Below are 14924 nucleotides of genomic sequence, written 5' to 3'. Positions count from 1 at the left end.
CGGCAGGCCCCGCTTTCGCCCAGCGAGCTTGGGATGAGTTTTTTTTTCGCTTTGTTTCTCTTCTTTTTCTATCTCTTTTGTATATTTTTTTTTTTTTTTTTGCGGTTCGCCCGAAGTAGTGCCAGATACGGGCCAGGCGAAGGCATCACGGAGCAGCGGCCTGCGCGCAGCGTTGCCGAGCGCGCGCTTTGTCGAGGCCGGACGGGGGGCGTCGTGTTTTTTGCCGCGCCTGATAAGAGAGCGCGCTCTTTCGAAACGCTTGGTGGCAGCGGCTCCCTGGGCCGTGGGCAACTTTTCTGCACGGCGCCTTCTTTTGTGCTCTTCTGGGTCGGTCACCCTTGATTGCTGCTGCTTCTTCTTCTCGCCGAGAGAGGAGGAAAACAACTTGTTGCTGCTCGCGTACCTTGTTGAGGCGATAGAGCGACAGAAACGAGTCGCTGTGAAGCGGCGGGAAAAGCCGAACACGGAGGAGGTTTCGCGTTCGCTCAACACGTCCTGGTGTGGCTCGGTTGTTGGGCTTCAATTTCCCTGAATCTTTCTCTCTCTTTTTTTTTTATTTAGGTTGCTCGTTTCTTATCGCGACGCTGTTGCGTCGCCACGGACGAGTGGTTCTCTATGCAAAGCTTGGCTGCGCTTATATAATGCGGCAGCGAAGCCCTCGGCCCCAGTGATGGATGGAGTACTTTTCGTAGTTTTCAACAGTGTGATAAGCCCTGAATGCGTTTAGGCAGAGCGAAACAAGTACGTGGCTACTCGTAGATTCTAATCTGAGGCACCTTCACGCCCGTTCTGTCGATAGACACGCTTCAAGGGCATGACTGCCTACCGCGAAATGCGCGATCGCCGCTGTTGTGAGTTAGGATGACAAAACCTATTAAAGAAAACTTTTCGCTTAAGCGCCAAGTTATGTGGCAATGAAGGTTAGCCATTTCTGAGTAAAAAGCTACGAGTATATGGCTGAGCTGGGAAACGATTGAAACTATTTGAAAGATTCAAATATTTTGAAGTATTTCGAGAAAAAGACGCAAATTCATGCTCGGAAATTGACGCACACGTGCGAAAAAAGAAAAGTGCACTGCGCTTCGTATAGCAAACGTAAGCAGGGAAAGCAGAAACGCGAGATAAAAAAAAAAAACGATGTCATTGCTATAATTTTGCACTTGTTCGAGAGAAATAAAAATTCATCGGGGCTATTTTAACCACAGTATCATCGGTGCTATCTTAGATTTTTTTTTCACGATTCTAGCGCGCCCAGTTCCTGCTACCAAGAAATGGTGGAGGAGTCATACCCAGCAATTCTGGACAAAAGTATTTTTCAATTGTTAAGATTTTATGCGCGCAATGTTTTCACATATTGTAAGATTTCACTATGACAATCACCAATATAACCGCAGATCTCCCCCGACAGGCTTGTATTTTCTTGCTATTAACGTTTTTGTTATCGTCAAAAACGTTCCCCATTAGTTTTTTTCATGGACTACTCAATGCGAGCAATGGAAAAATTTTAAAAGGAAGCATTTGCTATGCATCGAGAGATTGGGCCATTATCTTCAATATTTCCATAGCAGTACGTTTCAAAATTTCAGTATTCAAATTTTTTATCTATGCATGGCTCACATGGGGCACATTCAAATCTTTCGCGGTAGCAGGGACCGTATTATGTAAGGATTCTTTCCCATGTCATTATCTGGCTTTATGCCATTAGTCCCTCCCAGAACCCCCCCCTCTTTCTTGAACACAGAGGTAGCGGGTGACGTTCTTTGTTGCCTTTCAACCTCGACGTCCCTGGTGGCAGTGACCATGGACAAATAAGCTGAATTGATCGGAAACAGATGTTTTCAATATACGGCCCCTGATACCAGTTCACTTTAAAGAATAACTCGATTCGAGCCCATTTTCTGAGCAGCTTTTGTGTGGCCCATTCAGTGAGCTCTCAGTGGGCTGCCACATTGATGGCGTTGTAATTATTATTTTTCGCTCGGTAACTGGTGGCATCCGCTTCGATGGAAAGTGACACTATTCTAGCATGCCGACGAGAACCTCTGGGCGCCAATGGAAGTGATACATGAGTATTCCAATGGATGCTACTATAACGGTGTGGTATACCGATAATTTTCATAATCAAAACAAGAATCAAGAAGGTTACTGTATTTTTTAGTAAAAGATACAAATTGTCCATCAGGTCTCCAAGTCGTCTCCAGAAGACAAAGGCTGCTGCATGAATGCTAAGTGACAAAATGAGAGACGGCATGCGGGTGGCTAATATGCAGACAAGCAAAACGACCTAACACAATGAGTGCTTGCTAAGCGCGGCATGTTCTAACTGATGCACAAAAAAAAAAGAAGAAAACGTAATTTGGAAAAGAACTTGCTTTGTAATGGCGCATTGCCCATCTCGTCAAACAAACCGAACATAATAAAAGCATTTCGTGATCCGTATTGTTTTTTTTCTTCATCACTGCTTTGCAACCCACCGCGGTGGCTAAGTGGTTATGGTGCTCGGCTGCTGACCCGAAAGACGCGGGTTCTGTCCCGACCGCGGCGGCTGAATTTTTATGGAGGCGATATTGTAGAGGCCCGTGTGCTCTGCGATGTCAGTGCATGTTAAAGAACCCCAGGTAGTCGAAATCTCCGGAGCCCTTCACTACGGTGTCTCTCATAGGCTGAGTCGCTTTGGGACGTTAAACCCCATAAACCAAACCAATTACTGATTTGCGCTGGTACTGCAATTGTATCTAAAACAAATTTTAAAATGTGAGTAATAGAATATGTGTAATATAACCAAGCATCTAGTGAGCTGTTATAAGAAGCTAATAATAAATTTTTTCATGAGTGACATAGACTCTCGTCCTGGAAGCAATCTAGGTAGATCACGAATGCACGCTTATTATAACACCTCACAACAATGTTGCACCAAAATCTGGATACAACAACTGAAAGCACAACGCACACAGCGTGAACTGCATTGTCGGCGTATAAACTCTCCAAATGACAGGCGAATCACAGGAAAGCACGCAACAAAATCCCAAGCATCGCGTAACAAATCAGGTACTGATAGTCAGACTGAGGTCATTCTGTGCACAAAAAGCGAGACTGATAATTTTGTGGTGCCTGATGACCCTGCAGGTTCTTTCCATTCCCATATAACAGTCCAATGTTCTCTATCATTTGTAAAGGCTAAAGCCTTTAGTTTTGGTTTATGGGGTTTAACGTCCCAAAGCGACTAAGGCTATGAGAGACGCCGTAGTGAAGGGCTCCGGAAATTTCGACCACCTGGGGTTCTTTAACGTGCACTGACATCGCACAGTACACGGGCCTCTAGAATTTCTCCTCCAAAGAAATTCTAGCCGCCGCGGCCGGGATCGAACCCGCTTCTTTCGGGCCAGCAGCCGAGCACCATAACCGCTGAGCCACCGCGGCGGCTGCTAAAGCCTTTAATGGCTCATACTGTCGTCCGTTAACAAGACGTTTCACACGCGTTTAACTCGGGAACTATAAAATATAGAAGAAAACTAATGGTTGCTTCAGATAGAGGAGAAAAAAATGTACCTAGAAGCCAAATTTTATGACTGTATATCAATTAGTTAATTAGGTAAAGGTGAAAATCTCTAAATTGCGGTGCAATAGCGTGGACGTCGATATAACCACGGGAACGGTGTGACGTCCCATTCACCGGAAGTCGTCACGGCATAGTGAAAATTGTCACAGAATGGTCGGGAAAACGTCGGATCTGCTGTGTCAAATTAGATAGAAAAATGTGCAAATAACCGTAATTAACGCTTAAGATTCACGAAATGTGTATAATTTGGGTATCGATATAGCCACGGGAACGGCGTGACATCACATGCACCGGAAGTCGTCACGGCATAGTGTCCTCTGCTTTCACCTCTCAACATTTTAGTTGCCAAAGTGTCCTCTCAATTTTTATTTAGAGCGAGAGCACTGCTCCTCGGGGTACAATTTCCGATTTCTATGTGCATGAGACAAGGCCCTTCAATGTCTCGCAAGATCAAACCGAACTTAACTGCGTGGTGGTATGGCGCAGGTTATGATAGTATGACCACGTGATCAATTACTATGACCATTGGGCACCTGACCTTGACCTTTGACCTTGACTTTGGCATTCGATTTAAGACAGTGGAGGACATGCTTAAGAGCTATCGCTCGTACAACTAGGTTGAGTCAGGTTAAGCCTCACCCATTTTTTTTTTCTAGAAATGAATGTCATTCCTTCGCTACCGATAAGCAAAGGAACTATCACAGCTCTACAAGGTCGCAAGCGAAAAGAACGGCGGTTATGGCGCTTACTTTCTCGTTTTACTATCAAAGTTAGGCAAGAGTAATTAGGAGTTGGCAGCGCCAAGTCAGTTTCGTTTCGAGTCCTTGAATACATTCCGCGAAGTCGCCAATTACCCGCAGCTTACTGAATTTAATTACGAGGCCAGATAGGAGAGTGACGTCGCATTCGTAGACGACTAAACGGAGGCAGCGTGTAATGTGAATCTAAAGACAAGAAACGCTTCAAAGGTTTGGTTGGGTTATGGGTTTAACGTCCCAAAGCGACTCAGGCTATGAGCGACGCCGTAATGGAGGGCTTCGGCTAAATTTAACCAATTTGGGTTCTTCAACGTGCACTGACATCGAATAGTAGTACACTAGAGTGGCTTTTTGGGCTTGTTGGTACATAGTTCCAATGCACTGTAGCGCAGCAAAAGACGAGTACACAAGAGACGAGAGACGAACACCACGAGCGCTCGGGGTGTTCGTCTCTCGTCTCTTGTGTACTCGTCTTTTGCTGCGCTACAGTGTATTGGAAGTAGTACACTAGCGTCTAGCATTTAATTCCATCGAAATTCGACCGCCGCGGCCGGGATCGAACCCACGTCTTTCGGGCCAGTAGCCAAGCGCCACAACCTCTAAACCATAGCGGCGGCCAGAAACTTCAAAGGGATACAGGAAGAAAGCAAAAAGCCGGAACCCAGAGTGGCTGGTGTCCCCTCGGCCGCGAAGTCTGCAGTAGATAGTAGCAGCGGCCAGAGCAGTGAGGCGGGTGGGACGCGATTCCTGGCGACGCAACACTTTACGACGTGTGTTCGCGACAAGACACTTGGAGAAGGGAGGAGGAGGGATGATATAAGTGGGCAGAGGTCGCGATTCCAATGTACGCCGCGCACCAGGAACAAATCCGAAGCGAGCGTTGTCCGTGGTCTTCATGCATTCCTCGCGAAAGCGGTCGCATCACGACGTGGGAAGTTGCTCAAGATGAATGCATAACGGCGTGCGGGAAGGTGGAAGAGGAGGCAACGCTTTATTGCCCTGACCCGGTCGCAACGCGATAGGGGTCCGCGGAAAGGATGGTCTGCGGATTGTGCCTTCCCGAAACGATCGGTGCCCGGTCCGGAAGAACTCGAAAGAAATGAAATCACAGGGGCGAGGCATGAAGCCCTGAGCCGCTCACTCCCATTCCAGAAAATGTGCTTCCGGGGCTTACTTCCCCTCCATTTCCTACTCTCACCTGCTCTGCGCGCCGGGATGCTTACTCTGTATAATACAGAAAGGTTTGGGCGACAAGAGGGCCTGGATGAATTAAGGTGCTGATGTTAGCAAGTGTTGGGCGAAAGTTTTTAACCAACTGCCCTTACAAAAATTTCCATACACAGTCTACAGACTCTCCATAAACTTTTGTCTGTAAAGTCTATAGGCGATACAAATCCTATAGGCAGTCTATAGACAATCTATAGATTTTTGACCATACAGTTTTAGTAGAATTCCTTCTATGGACAGTTCTTCTATGAATAGACAAAGGGAAATATCTATAGGAAGGCAATATATCCTACAGACAGTCTATCAACCATTTTTATAATGGAACTCGACAGAAAACCACTCTTTCGCTCTTTTTGCTTGTGTTCTGGAAAAAAATAGCGCTTCACCAGTTGCAGCAAAGTCGTAACGCCAGGGTAACGTTGGGTAATGCCCTTGTTTTCGATGTTATATATGCTCAAAATATGGTATATAGTGATGGTATATAGTTGCTCAGAAAATAAGCCGACGTACCGACAGTGGTTCCACTTGGACAATTTATAAGGTTTCACGAAGATGATATCTATTCGCTCATACCACGGGCTCTGGAAAATTATCTAAGCTCACAATAGCTGTGTCTTGCCAGTGCTTACCTCTAAGGCCAAGACTTCAAGGCTGCAGGAAAGGCTTAGAATTAAATCGAGGACAGCGCTGCGAACTATAGAAAGGAAAATGATACGGGTGACGTTAAAAGACGGGAAGAGAACAGAGTATAGGCTAATAAACGCGAGTTAGTGATATGCAAGTTGAAATCAAGATGAGGAAACGGGAGTGGGCAGTTTATGAAATGCGGAGAGTTGATCATCCGTGATTACCTAGGGTATAGGAGCGGTTTTCATAAGAAGACAAACATAGCGGAGGTAGAAGAGAGTCAAGTGGGCGGATGAGATTAGGAAGCTTGCTAGGATAGGCCTTCAGCTTTAATCCTGCAGTAGAAGTAGTTGGGCATCTGGACCACCTGGGCCATCTATACCATCTGGACCACCTGGGCATCTTTAATGAGCAAAAGGGACAGGTCAACAAACCGAGGGGGCGATCAACCGTGGCTTACAGAATCCGAGCCCTTCCTTGAGCTGGTGTTGTATCTTGGATGAACAAATGTCTTTCTGCTCACCAGGAGAACACCACAAGGCTCTCCCTGTTACTATACAGTTCACAGTAGATACATGCATAGTATAGATACAGTAGATGTTGCTATACAGTGTAGACACATAACAGACTTCGCAGGTACCTACTGGGCACGCGCAGTGGCTACTAAAGGCGAGCATCTGCCACTGCGCATGTCCGGAAGCCACCCGCCCACTGGCACCGACGGCAGTGAATGCAGTGCGACCATCCTTGCCTCACGCGAAAACATTCAGCATCGTACTCAGAAATTAGGAATTGACATTTCAAATGTGCAGCGGGACTTGGTTAAACTCCTGTTCTGTGAACGTAGGCACAGACCGATGGCAAGAAAAGAGCATACGCGAAGCGCAAAGGTATACTTTGCTCAAAAATCGACAAATGTTGGCACGGTCTGCCTTCTCGGCACTGCCCCCTGAAGTGCACCGAAAACGATGACACATACAGCGACATGTAGAGGCATCGTTAAAGGGCGAGAGTAAAAAAATGGGTAAAGAAAAACACGTGCAGCTTAGACACGAAGTGCCCGAGGGGAAAGGGGGTCTTTTCAAGATGCAACAGAAAGAGAGAGTAGCGGAAAGGGTGCGGACCCGCTGCGCTTCTCCTGCTCGGCGGAGCTTTGCGAGAGCAGCGGGAGCGAGCCAGGCCCGTTCCTCTCGCGGCGTGTCTTGCAAGCGAGCCAATGACGACGTCGCGCGCCCCCTGTCGACCACGGAAGGGTGCTGCAGCGAGCACACACACGTCTCCTCCGACCGCGGCAGCGGCGGGAGCTTCTCTGTTTGGAAGTCGTGCGCCTCCACAGGTGGCCCGAGCGCACACACCCGCCACAGCGCGCTGCCGCGCTCCTGCCTCTGCCTCCGCCGGCCGATGGATTCGTCAGCGGCGCTGGCCGCTCTGGAGGTTGGCGCGCGGCTCGGACGACGACGACGCGCTTAGCGCTGCGGGAAGGCACGCCTCTCCCAGACGCCGCCGCTGGGTGGTCCGTGACGGCGTGCTGGTTGCGCTTGCCAAGCTCTCCGTCATCGAGCTGCACCCTCCCCCATCCCCCCAACCACCTCGCTCAGCAAGAGAGACAGACTGCTGCGATCGACAACGGAACTCGCAAGGAGTCGCTCTGCGCGTCGACTCTGCAGCTGCTGATTTGTGTTCTCCGGCCGCTCCCGTACTGCAGGAACCCCTCCTGGCCGCTCCTAGTACTCCTCGCATCCGCGTCCGTTCGGCATCACCCACTTTCTTTACCACACGCTTAGGCGCGCGTATAGGTCGCGCTTTCGACTCGGTGGAAACTCGACGGGCAGATGCTCAATAAGACCGATAGAAGACGAGAAGAGCCTCTTCCTTCGCTTTTTATTTTCGCTTCTTTATTTTTTCTTTCTGTTTCTCTTGAGCGACATCTAGCGCGACGTGCTGCTGCGGCTCCTACTCCGCCGCTTTTTTCCCACGGGTGCGAGACTGTCTCCTAGGCGTCACGCGAAGAGTGTCGTGCCGGCATTTCCCCTTCTCCCTTACCGCGGGGCCTCTGCTCTGCTACACACGAGCCAGGGCGTCGTCATTTTATGCCGAGGCATTATTTTCTTGCCCGCTTTGTTCCCCGCCAGATATGTGCCTCGTCGTCTCGTACGGGGATGCTACTACCCCTCCCCGTGAGTTGTGACCGGCGGCAAATTTAGCGCCGGCCACAAAAAACGCCCCCGCCGTCGTCTGTCGGTCCTCTACTGCGATGCGGTGGTTCGCCCCGCGCCTGCTCCGCTGCTGAACAGGAAGCGTCGCGGCGCCCCGACCGCAAAGCGGCGACGCAAGTGGACGACGACTGCGGCTGTGCGCGCGGCTCCGTTGCGAAAGGACTCGTCGCCTGCTGACGTCACCGATTCCGACAGGCTCTGACAGCCGCCCTATCGCGGCGTGAACTTGAACTGCGCGGGAGCCATGGGTGGAGCCACGCTGCTGAGGTAAAGTGCGCCTTCTGTTTCTCTTGTCCACTGTTCGCGCGACTATAGTGTCTTACTATTTAATACTGACCTCATCTAAATGTTCATCTTGGTTATTTTCAATTAATTGAATGACTTGTTGATTTGGGTTGGGAATTCACGGGGCGGTTATGTTAGTGATACTTAATGAAAATTTAGTAGTCACGTTAAAGAAACAGAAAAGATAACAGCCCGTATCATAGCCATAAGGTTCTGAGGCGGCCGTATGCTGGTAGGAGAGTTTTTACTCCAACAGAAGCAATCGCCTGGAGAGAACGCACGCTCTTGTAATAAGTACGCGCGTATTGGCTCCCGTTATAGTGCAAAGATGCTCAAGTTCACTTCAGGGCCAATCTCCTGCCATCGTCAATGCTACCTGATCGCAATACCAGCGTGTTACGCCACATGTATCAATGGTCCGAGAGGTGCTCCGTGTCGGCTCTCAGTTTCAGTGACAAAGAGTAGAAAATGTGATGCTCTGTTCACTGCGTGATGCGTTTGATAATAACGCCAGCGTAGGCACGTTCACTGCGCCTTGTGAGCGCCGTGTGCATTAAAGTCATTCCGCAAGTGTCAAGCTTAACCGGATTCGCCGCATCCGCTGAAATATAGAGAACCTTGCATTCTTGCGTTCGCTGCGTTCCGCGTCTCAGTTCTCTTGCACAAGATGCGAGAAGACTCATAAGGTGGCCCACTGAGTATGCACACTTACGAGACAGAAATTTACATGATGAAGAGTATATATTTTTTTCATTTTTCTTTTTTTTTTTTGGCGGTCAGTTCTCTTGCTCGTGGGGAGAAGGGCAATTAGCGCGGGCCATAAATTACGGTTAATAACGGCTATTTACCAGGCCTTAAAGACTGTGCAAAAGGCGTGGGCGAAACCGGTCCAGGGCTATCAAGCGTGTCTCGTCAGTCCCGTTATACAAGATGATTTATGCAGATTACGCGAGAATCGTCGTCTCTTTGCTTTTCTGCGCCCCCCCCCCCCCCCCCCCCCCCCTCGGTGTTTGCATGTGGCCAGCAAGAGGTCGTGAGTGCAAGCATAATGCGCTTCAAGGCAAAAACGCCTAATGACGGCAACAAAATGAACGCCCGTACCGTCCTCAAAACGCAGAAATAAAGAAGTGTTTGCGGCCAAGGCGTTAGAAACATGCTGCGGCAACAGAGATTGTGGAACCGTGCAATCACTCCGAGGTTCAAAAAGTGCCTGGGCTGTTACAAATATAATGAGGCCTAATTATTTTTCTGAAACTAAAACGGGTACAAGTAGCTGAGCAGCATTTCTTCGTCGTAGACGTTGACATCTAAAACGCTGTTTTATGAGCATGGCCTCCTTCACTCAGTGCGTATTTTTACTCACTCGCGATGTACACGAACGCCAAGCTCGCGCCAGTGTAAGTTTATATCAGTGAATGTGAACAAGTATTTCACATTACACGTGGCAGCAAGTTTGCCAGAACGAAAAAAAAAAATGCTTCCACGGAGTCTGTCTTTCATCGCCTCGAAGATATGGAAGTCACAAGCCGCCAATGCGGCCTGTATAATGGGTTCACACTAATTTAGCAGTGTGCTGCCTTATCTTCGAGCTGGTAAGGGGCCTATAGCGTTAAGGCCTAGCATGAAAAAAGTGTCCTTCTCTTGAGACCTGGCTCTGGAAATCGGGGCCTTTACATTTCCTTATTAAAATTGTCTACAGGGAGTCTATATACTCCTTATAGACTGTACTGCCTATTTATAGATATTACTTTTTATCTATTCATAGTCTATAGACTGACTACCGGCAAAAGTCTACTAAAAATGTACGGCCATAAATCTATAGATTGTCTATAGACTGTCTATAGCATTTGTATTGCTTATGGACTGTTCTCTAGGATTTGTCTATAGAGTCTAGAGACTTTATAGACAGAAGTCTATGGAGAGCCTATAGACTGTCTAAAAATATTGTTGTTAGGGTTAGTCGCGGTTGCATATGATTCAGAGTAGAGAACTTCACCATAGTTACAAATAATACAGAGGGACGACGATTTTCTCTTCCTAAAGAAAGTGCGCAATACTGTACCCACGCTGTGAGCTGCGTCTTAAACTTTCCCTGCCCTGGCGAATTCGCATTTGGTAACAGCGTGTTGCACTTTTTAAACTGAGCTTCGAAGTGACCGCATCGCGTTTCGTCCCCGGTGCATGGTGTTGGCATCCAGAGGAGTCATTTTTAGCGTCGCGCTGGTTCAGCCCTCCCGGGAAGAAGACTTCCTTGCCGTGAGCGTCCGTTCCTGTGTGTGCATTCGTGCCACCCAGCATGGCACAGACATCGCCATGTTTTAGCGTTGCCAGCACTCTTTCCAACGTGATGAACACGGGGTGCAGTTCTATGCAGCGTTATTCTCTAGTCGTAATCAGCCGGTTCGTGAGCTTGTCGAGGCGGTTTTTATTTTGCTATATATGCGAAAGACGAGCATTGTTTCCCCAAATGTCAGCATATTTTCTTTCTGCACCTCAGTGATTCAATTACAGATATTTCCGTCATGCACGCGTCATTTCCACTCGCCATCTTTAAAGTATTGCCCTAGTGCTGTGGACTGTAGCGCGGCGCGAATCGAGCCGAGTATTGACGCGAAGGTTGCTTACACTGCGATAGCGCTATCAGTATTTATTAGCCGTCACATTCAGCTACTATAGTAACACCAGAGGTGACGCTTGGATGGTTGCTTATGTAGCTTTTGTATTTACACCTTCACGGTTCAGAAGCCAAACTAATCGGTCGTGTTGCTCATACGTCATCCCATAAAGTGCACGTCATTTTTACTCTGAATTTACTTGAGCTCCATAATACAGGGGAGAAAAAGAACAGCGAGTTTTTACAAGAATTTAAAACAGCCACAGAGTTACCTGGGGGAAAATCTATATCGAGATTGTAAAGTCGCTTCGCAAGCAAGAAGTGAGAGATGCACTTTTTGAGACACCTTCAGGAGGGCGCTGGCCTGTTTGAACTGTGAGCACAGAACTACCGAATAATAATAAACACAGAGCTGTGCGAAGCGAATTCCAGCTTCTTGGTGGTTTGCATTACAGTTTACTCGTCACTTGCTTTTAGCGCATGACTGCTGATTTCTATAGGACCAGTTACTCTAAAATCTGTGACAGAGTTTTAGGTCGATGGTATGTAATGCGCACGTTATGTTCCAGAGAGGTTTTCATCACTTAGTGTGTTAGTTTCTGTATTGCTATTATCGCCTCATGAACTACGACGATATTTGTAGTGACGATGAGCACAAAACATTTTAGGTCTCGGGAAGCCTCGATGGAAATACTGCGAATAATGCTAAATATTGTACGTGTAATTTTTCCACTCCTGTTGTAAGTTTAAGAAAAATTCCTCCGGAATGACATCACTGCGAAAGGTTCTCGTTGCGTTTCCCATCGTCTACAAAGTTTTCAGAAAGTACCGTGAAAAATATGCGCCTTTTGATTGTTCCTAGATGCCGAAAAAGTAACGGAAAAGACAGCAAAACGGAAGAGCATAAGAGTAAAGGGACAGATTGTTTTTACAAGCTGCATTCGTATGGTTTCCTTCATAGCAATTATACCAACGCGAAACGCTTCGATATTTGGCTTATTTGCCGTCTCGTTCTCGAGGAAACATATTATCACCCTTGTAGTGAACTACATAAGGGAAGCCAACAGCCTCCGAAACAAAGAAGCATACGGGGTGAGTTTTTTTTTTTACTTTGTGGTGTTCATCAATGGGAGATAAGTGATTATTTTTTAAAAAGGTAATTCATTATAAAGAAAAAGAAAAACAACCACGTGCCGCCAGTGGGATGTGAACCCACGGCCTCCCAATTTTGAGCCGTCGCCGTAGCTCAGTCGGTAGAGCACCGGACGCGAAATTCGGAGGTTGTGGGTTCGGATCCCGCTGGCGGCATGCGGCTGTTTCTTCTGCTGCTTTATAATGAATTGTCTTTTAAATATTGATCACTTTATTAATCTCCCATTGATGAACACCACAAATTAAAAAAAGAAACATCCCGTATGCTTCTTGGCTTCGGTGGCTGCTGGCTTCCGTCATGTACGTCATAACGAGCCCCCTCTTTTTCATTCCCCTATCTCCCCTTTCGTGAACTGTTGGTTACGAGATACTGATCAACTTTTATTTTTACGCCGTGTGTAACGGCGATTAGATGAAGCCACCCAATTCTTTTTGTAAGTTTTCGCCTTCATCTAAGCGCGGAAATTTATGACAACAAAAATTGAATGCGTCCGCGAAGTTCAAAATTGTTGGGCGCACACATCCTGTAATCTGACGGCAACAGAATCTTCCGCTTCCTACAGCGATACCAAAAGTACAGCGGTACCAGAAGAATGCAAGTTAAACAATTCTTGTTTAGTCAAAGACTAGTGTGCCATGCCTTAACATAACATTGCTTCAATTATACCCAAAGTATCCTATTTTAGGCTCTTGTTTTCTTGCAGTAGCTCGAAAACCGTCAATTTGGAAAAAGTGTGCCAATTTCGGTTCTTAGGGTTTCCTGAAACTCCGAGAAACTTTTCGTTCCGCCAAATCTTTCCCCTCAAATTTTCTGAAAAAGGAAAAATTCTCCGAATGGGACATGTCTGGTCGTAGAACGCGTCTGCAGATGATTGCCTAAGTTGTTCATTGACAAGCGGTAAATAAGCAAAGGCCATTTCACAGTTGAGGGCTGAGCTACTTTGGACCTCTGACTGACTAGTTGATTTAGACCCACCGTAACGTGCACCTTTGTTCATTTTTCTCGTAACCGTGCGTATGTTTTTCTGAGATCAGACAGCTTCAGTTGACGTCTTGTTTTCGGCCGTTTTCATGCACTGCCAAGGAGACAAGGTCCATCGTGACTTGCGAAGTTGATTTTCACCCCCCCCCCCCCCCCCCCCCCCCCCCTCCATCCAGACTAATAGTGGAGTACCACAAGGCTGAGTTCTAGCCCCTTTTCTATTTAATATAGCTTTCATACCACTGACGCGAAAATTACCGGAATTACCACATGAACAGTTCATGATTTACGCAGACGATGTCACGATATAGTCAACTCGTTAACACTCGGAGATGCAGAATATTCAATTATAAGAAGCCTTGAATATGTTGCAACAGTATGTCCGTGATGCAGGATTAGAAACGCCTCCACAGAAGTCTACCTACGTTCACGTGGCTGAAAAAAAAAACGGAATAAAGCAATTGGCAACTGAAAGTGTCACGCTCAAAATTGGAAACCAGACATCACAGGAAATGGAGGAGCTGGGATTCCTTGGCCTTGGCATTCATAAGTATGGCCAGGGAACACAACGGCTCCAGAGGACAAAGAAGGCATCAGCGGCTACGTTACACTTATTCAAACACATATCATCTAGGCGAGAAGGAGTCTGGAGTGAGATGGTCGACATCTTATACGTTCAGTACATCAACCCTGGTTACTATACCAGGCTCAGTTTCGTCAGTTGACGAGACAACAGTAGGCGGCGCTGAAAACGATCAATAGGAACGCAACGCGAATCATAATGCTGCTGCTAAAGCTAGCATCCATCCAGATTATCCCGATGAGTCTGAACTTGCTTAGGTTTCTCGATGGAAATAGTCTCCACGACCTTATACAGTATATTGACTGCCCCATCTTACGTCACACCCTTGCAGCTTATCACGTTCTGTTTACAACTGGAACCAAAATTCCCTATCTCGGGATTTGAATAGCAGCATGAACTCTCCGTCAGTTTAGAAAAGGTGAAACGATTTAAGTTTTTAAAATTCTCTGAAACTCCTTACAAATTCCCTTTAAGCGAAATTTTGCCCCGTAGCGCGATATGTTTGTATGTTCAAAGTTGCTGCTTCCCACGTGGGAAGCAGCAACTAGAAGCGCTCGTCCCGAATTCCTGGTAATAGTCAATAGGTAACCTAATAACAGGTTCCCGCTTGCACACGCATGCCTAAGAAGAGATCCGTGACAAGCCTCGTGCACTTGTCGGGCCTGGCCGAACCCGTAATCCTCTCAGCTTCCGCGACCCGTCGGAGCCGCTCGCGCTCTGCACGCACGCATACGCGACAGGGCTTCCTTGCAGGGCCGTGCAGCGGCGAGGCCGATAATGAGGCGCTTCCTCTCGGTTTCGTCCCGGCGTCGTTGTCTTCGTCGTCTAGCGACACAGGGCCACGCGTGCTCACGCTTCCGTACGGCGAGTCTCGCCTAACCCTCGCGCAGCGTGGCTGTCACTCAATTAGCTCGCGCATTC

The 14924-nt window shown here is 47.5% G+C and overlaps 1 protein-coding gene and 1 non-coding gene across 3 annotated transcripts in view; both read left to right on the top strand.

Annotated features, from left to right (window-relative positions):
• Nucleotides 1–7438: 7438 nt before the first annotated feature.
• Nucleotides 7439–14924, top strand: part of LOC149342021 (ADAMTS-like protein 4) — a 48396-nt gene continuing 40910 nt past the window's right edge. For both annotated transcript variants that reach the window (XM_089544332.1, XM_089544330.1), the window contains exon 1: nt 7439–8654. In XM_089544332.1, the coding sequence (XP_089400458.1) occupies nt 8632–8654 (23 nt within the window). In that variant the 5' untranslated portion in view covers nt 7439–8631. The remainder of the gene's footprint in view (nt 8655–14924) is intronic.
• TRNAS-CGA (transfer RNA serine (anticodon CGA)) lies at nt 12522–12594 on the top strand. The gene has a single exon. It is a non-coding gene; the product is annotated as a tRNA-Ser (tRNA).

The sequence above is a fragment of the Amblyomma mixtum genome, chromosome 5 (assembly GCF_055824585.1).
Source record: "Amblyomma mixtum isolate Tamu chromosome 5, ASM5582458v1, whole genome shotgun sequence".
Classification (NCBI taxonomy): domain Eukaryota; kingdom Metazoa; phylum Arthropoda; class Arachnida; order Ixodida; family Ixodidae; genus Amblyomma; species Amblyomma mixtum.
The sequence above is the reverse complement of the archived record's forward strand: the minus strand, read 5'-3'. Positions and strand labels throughout refer to the sequence as shown.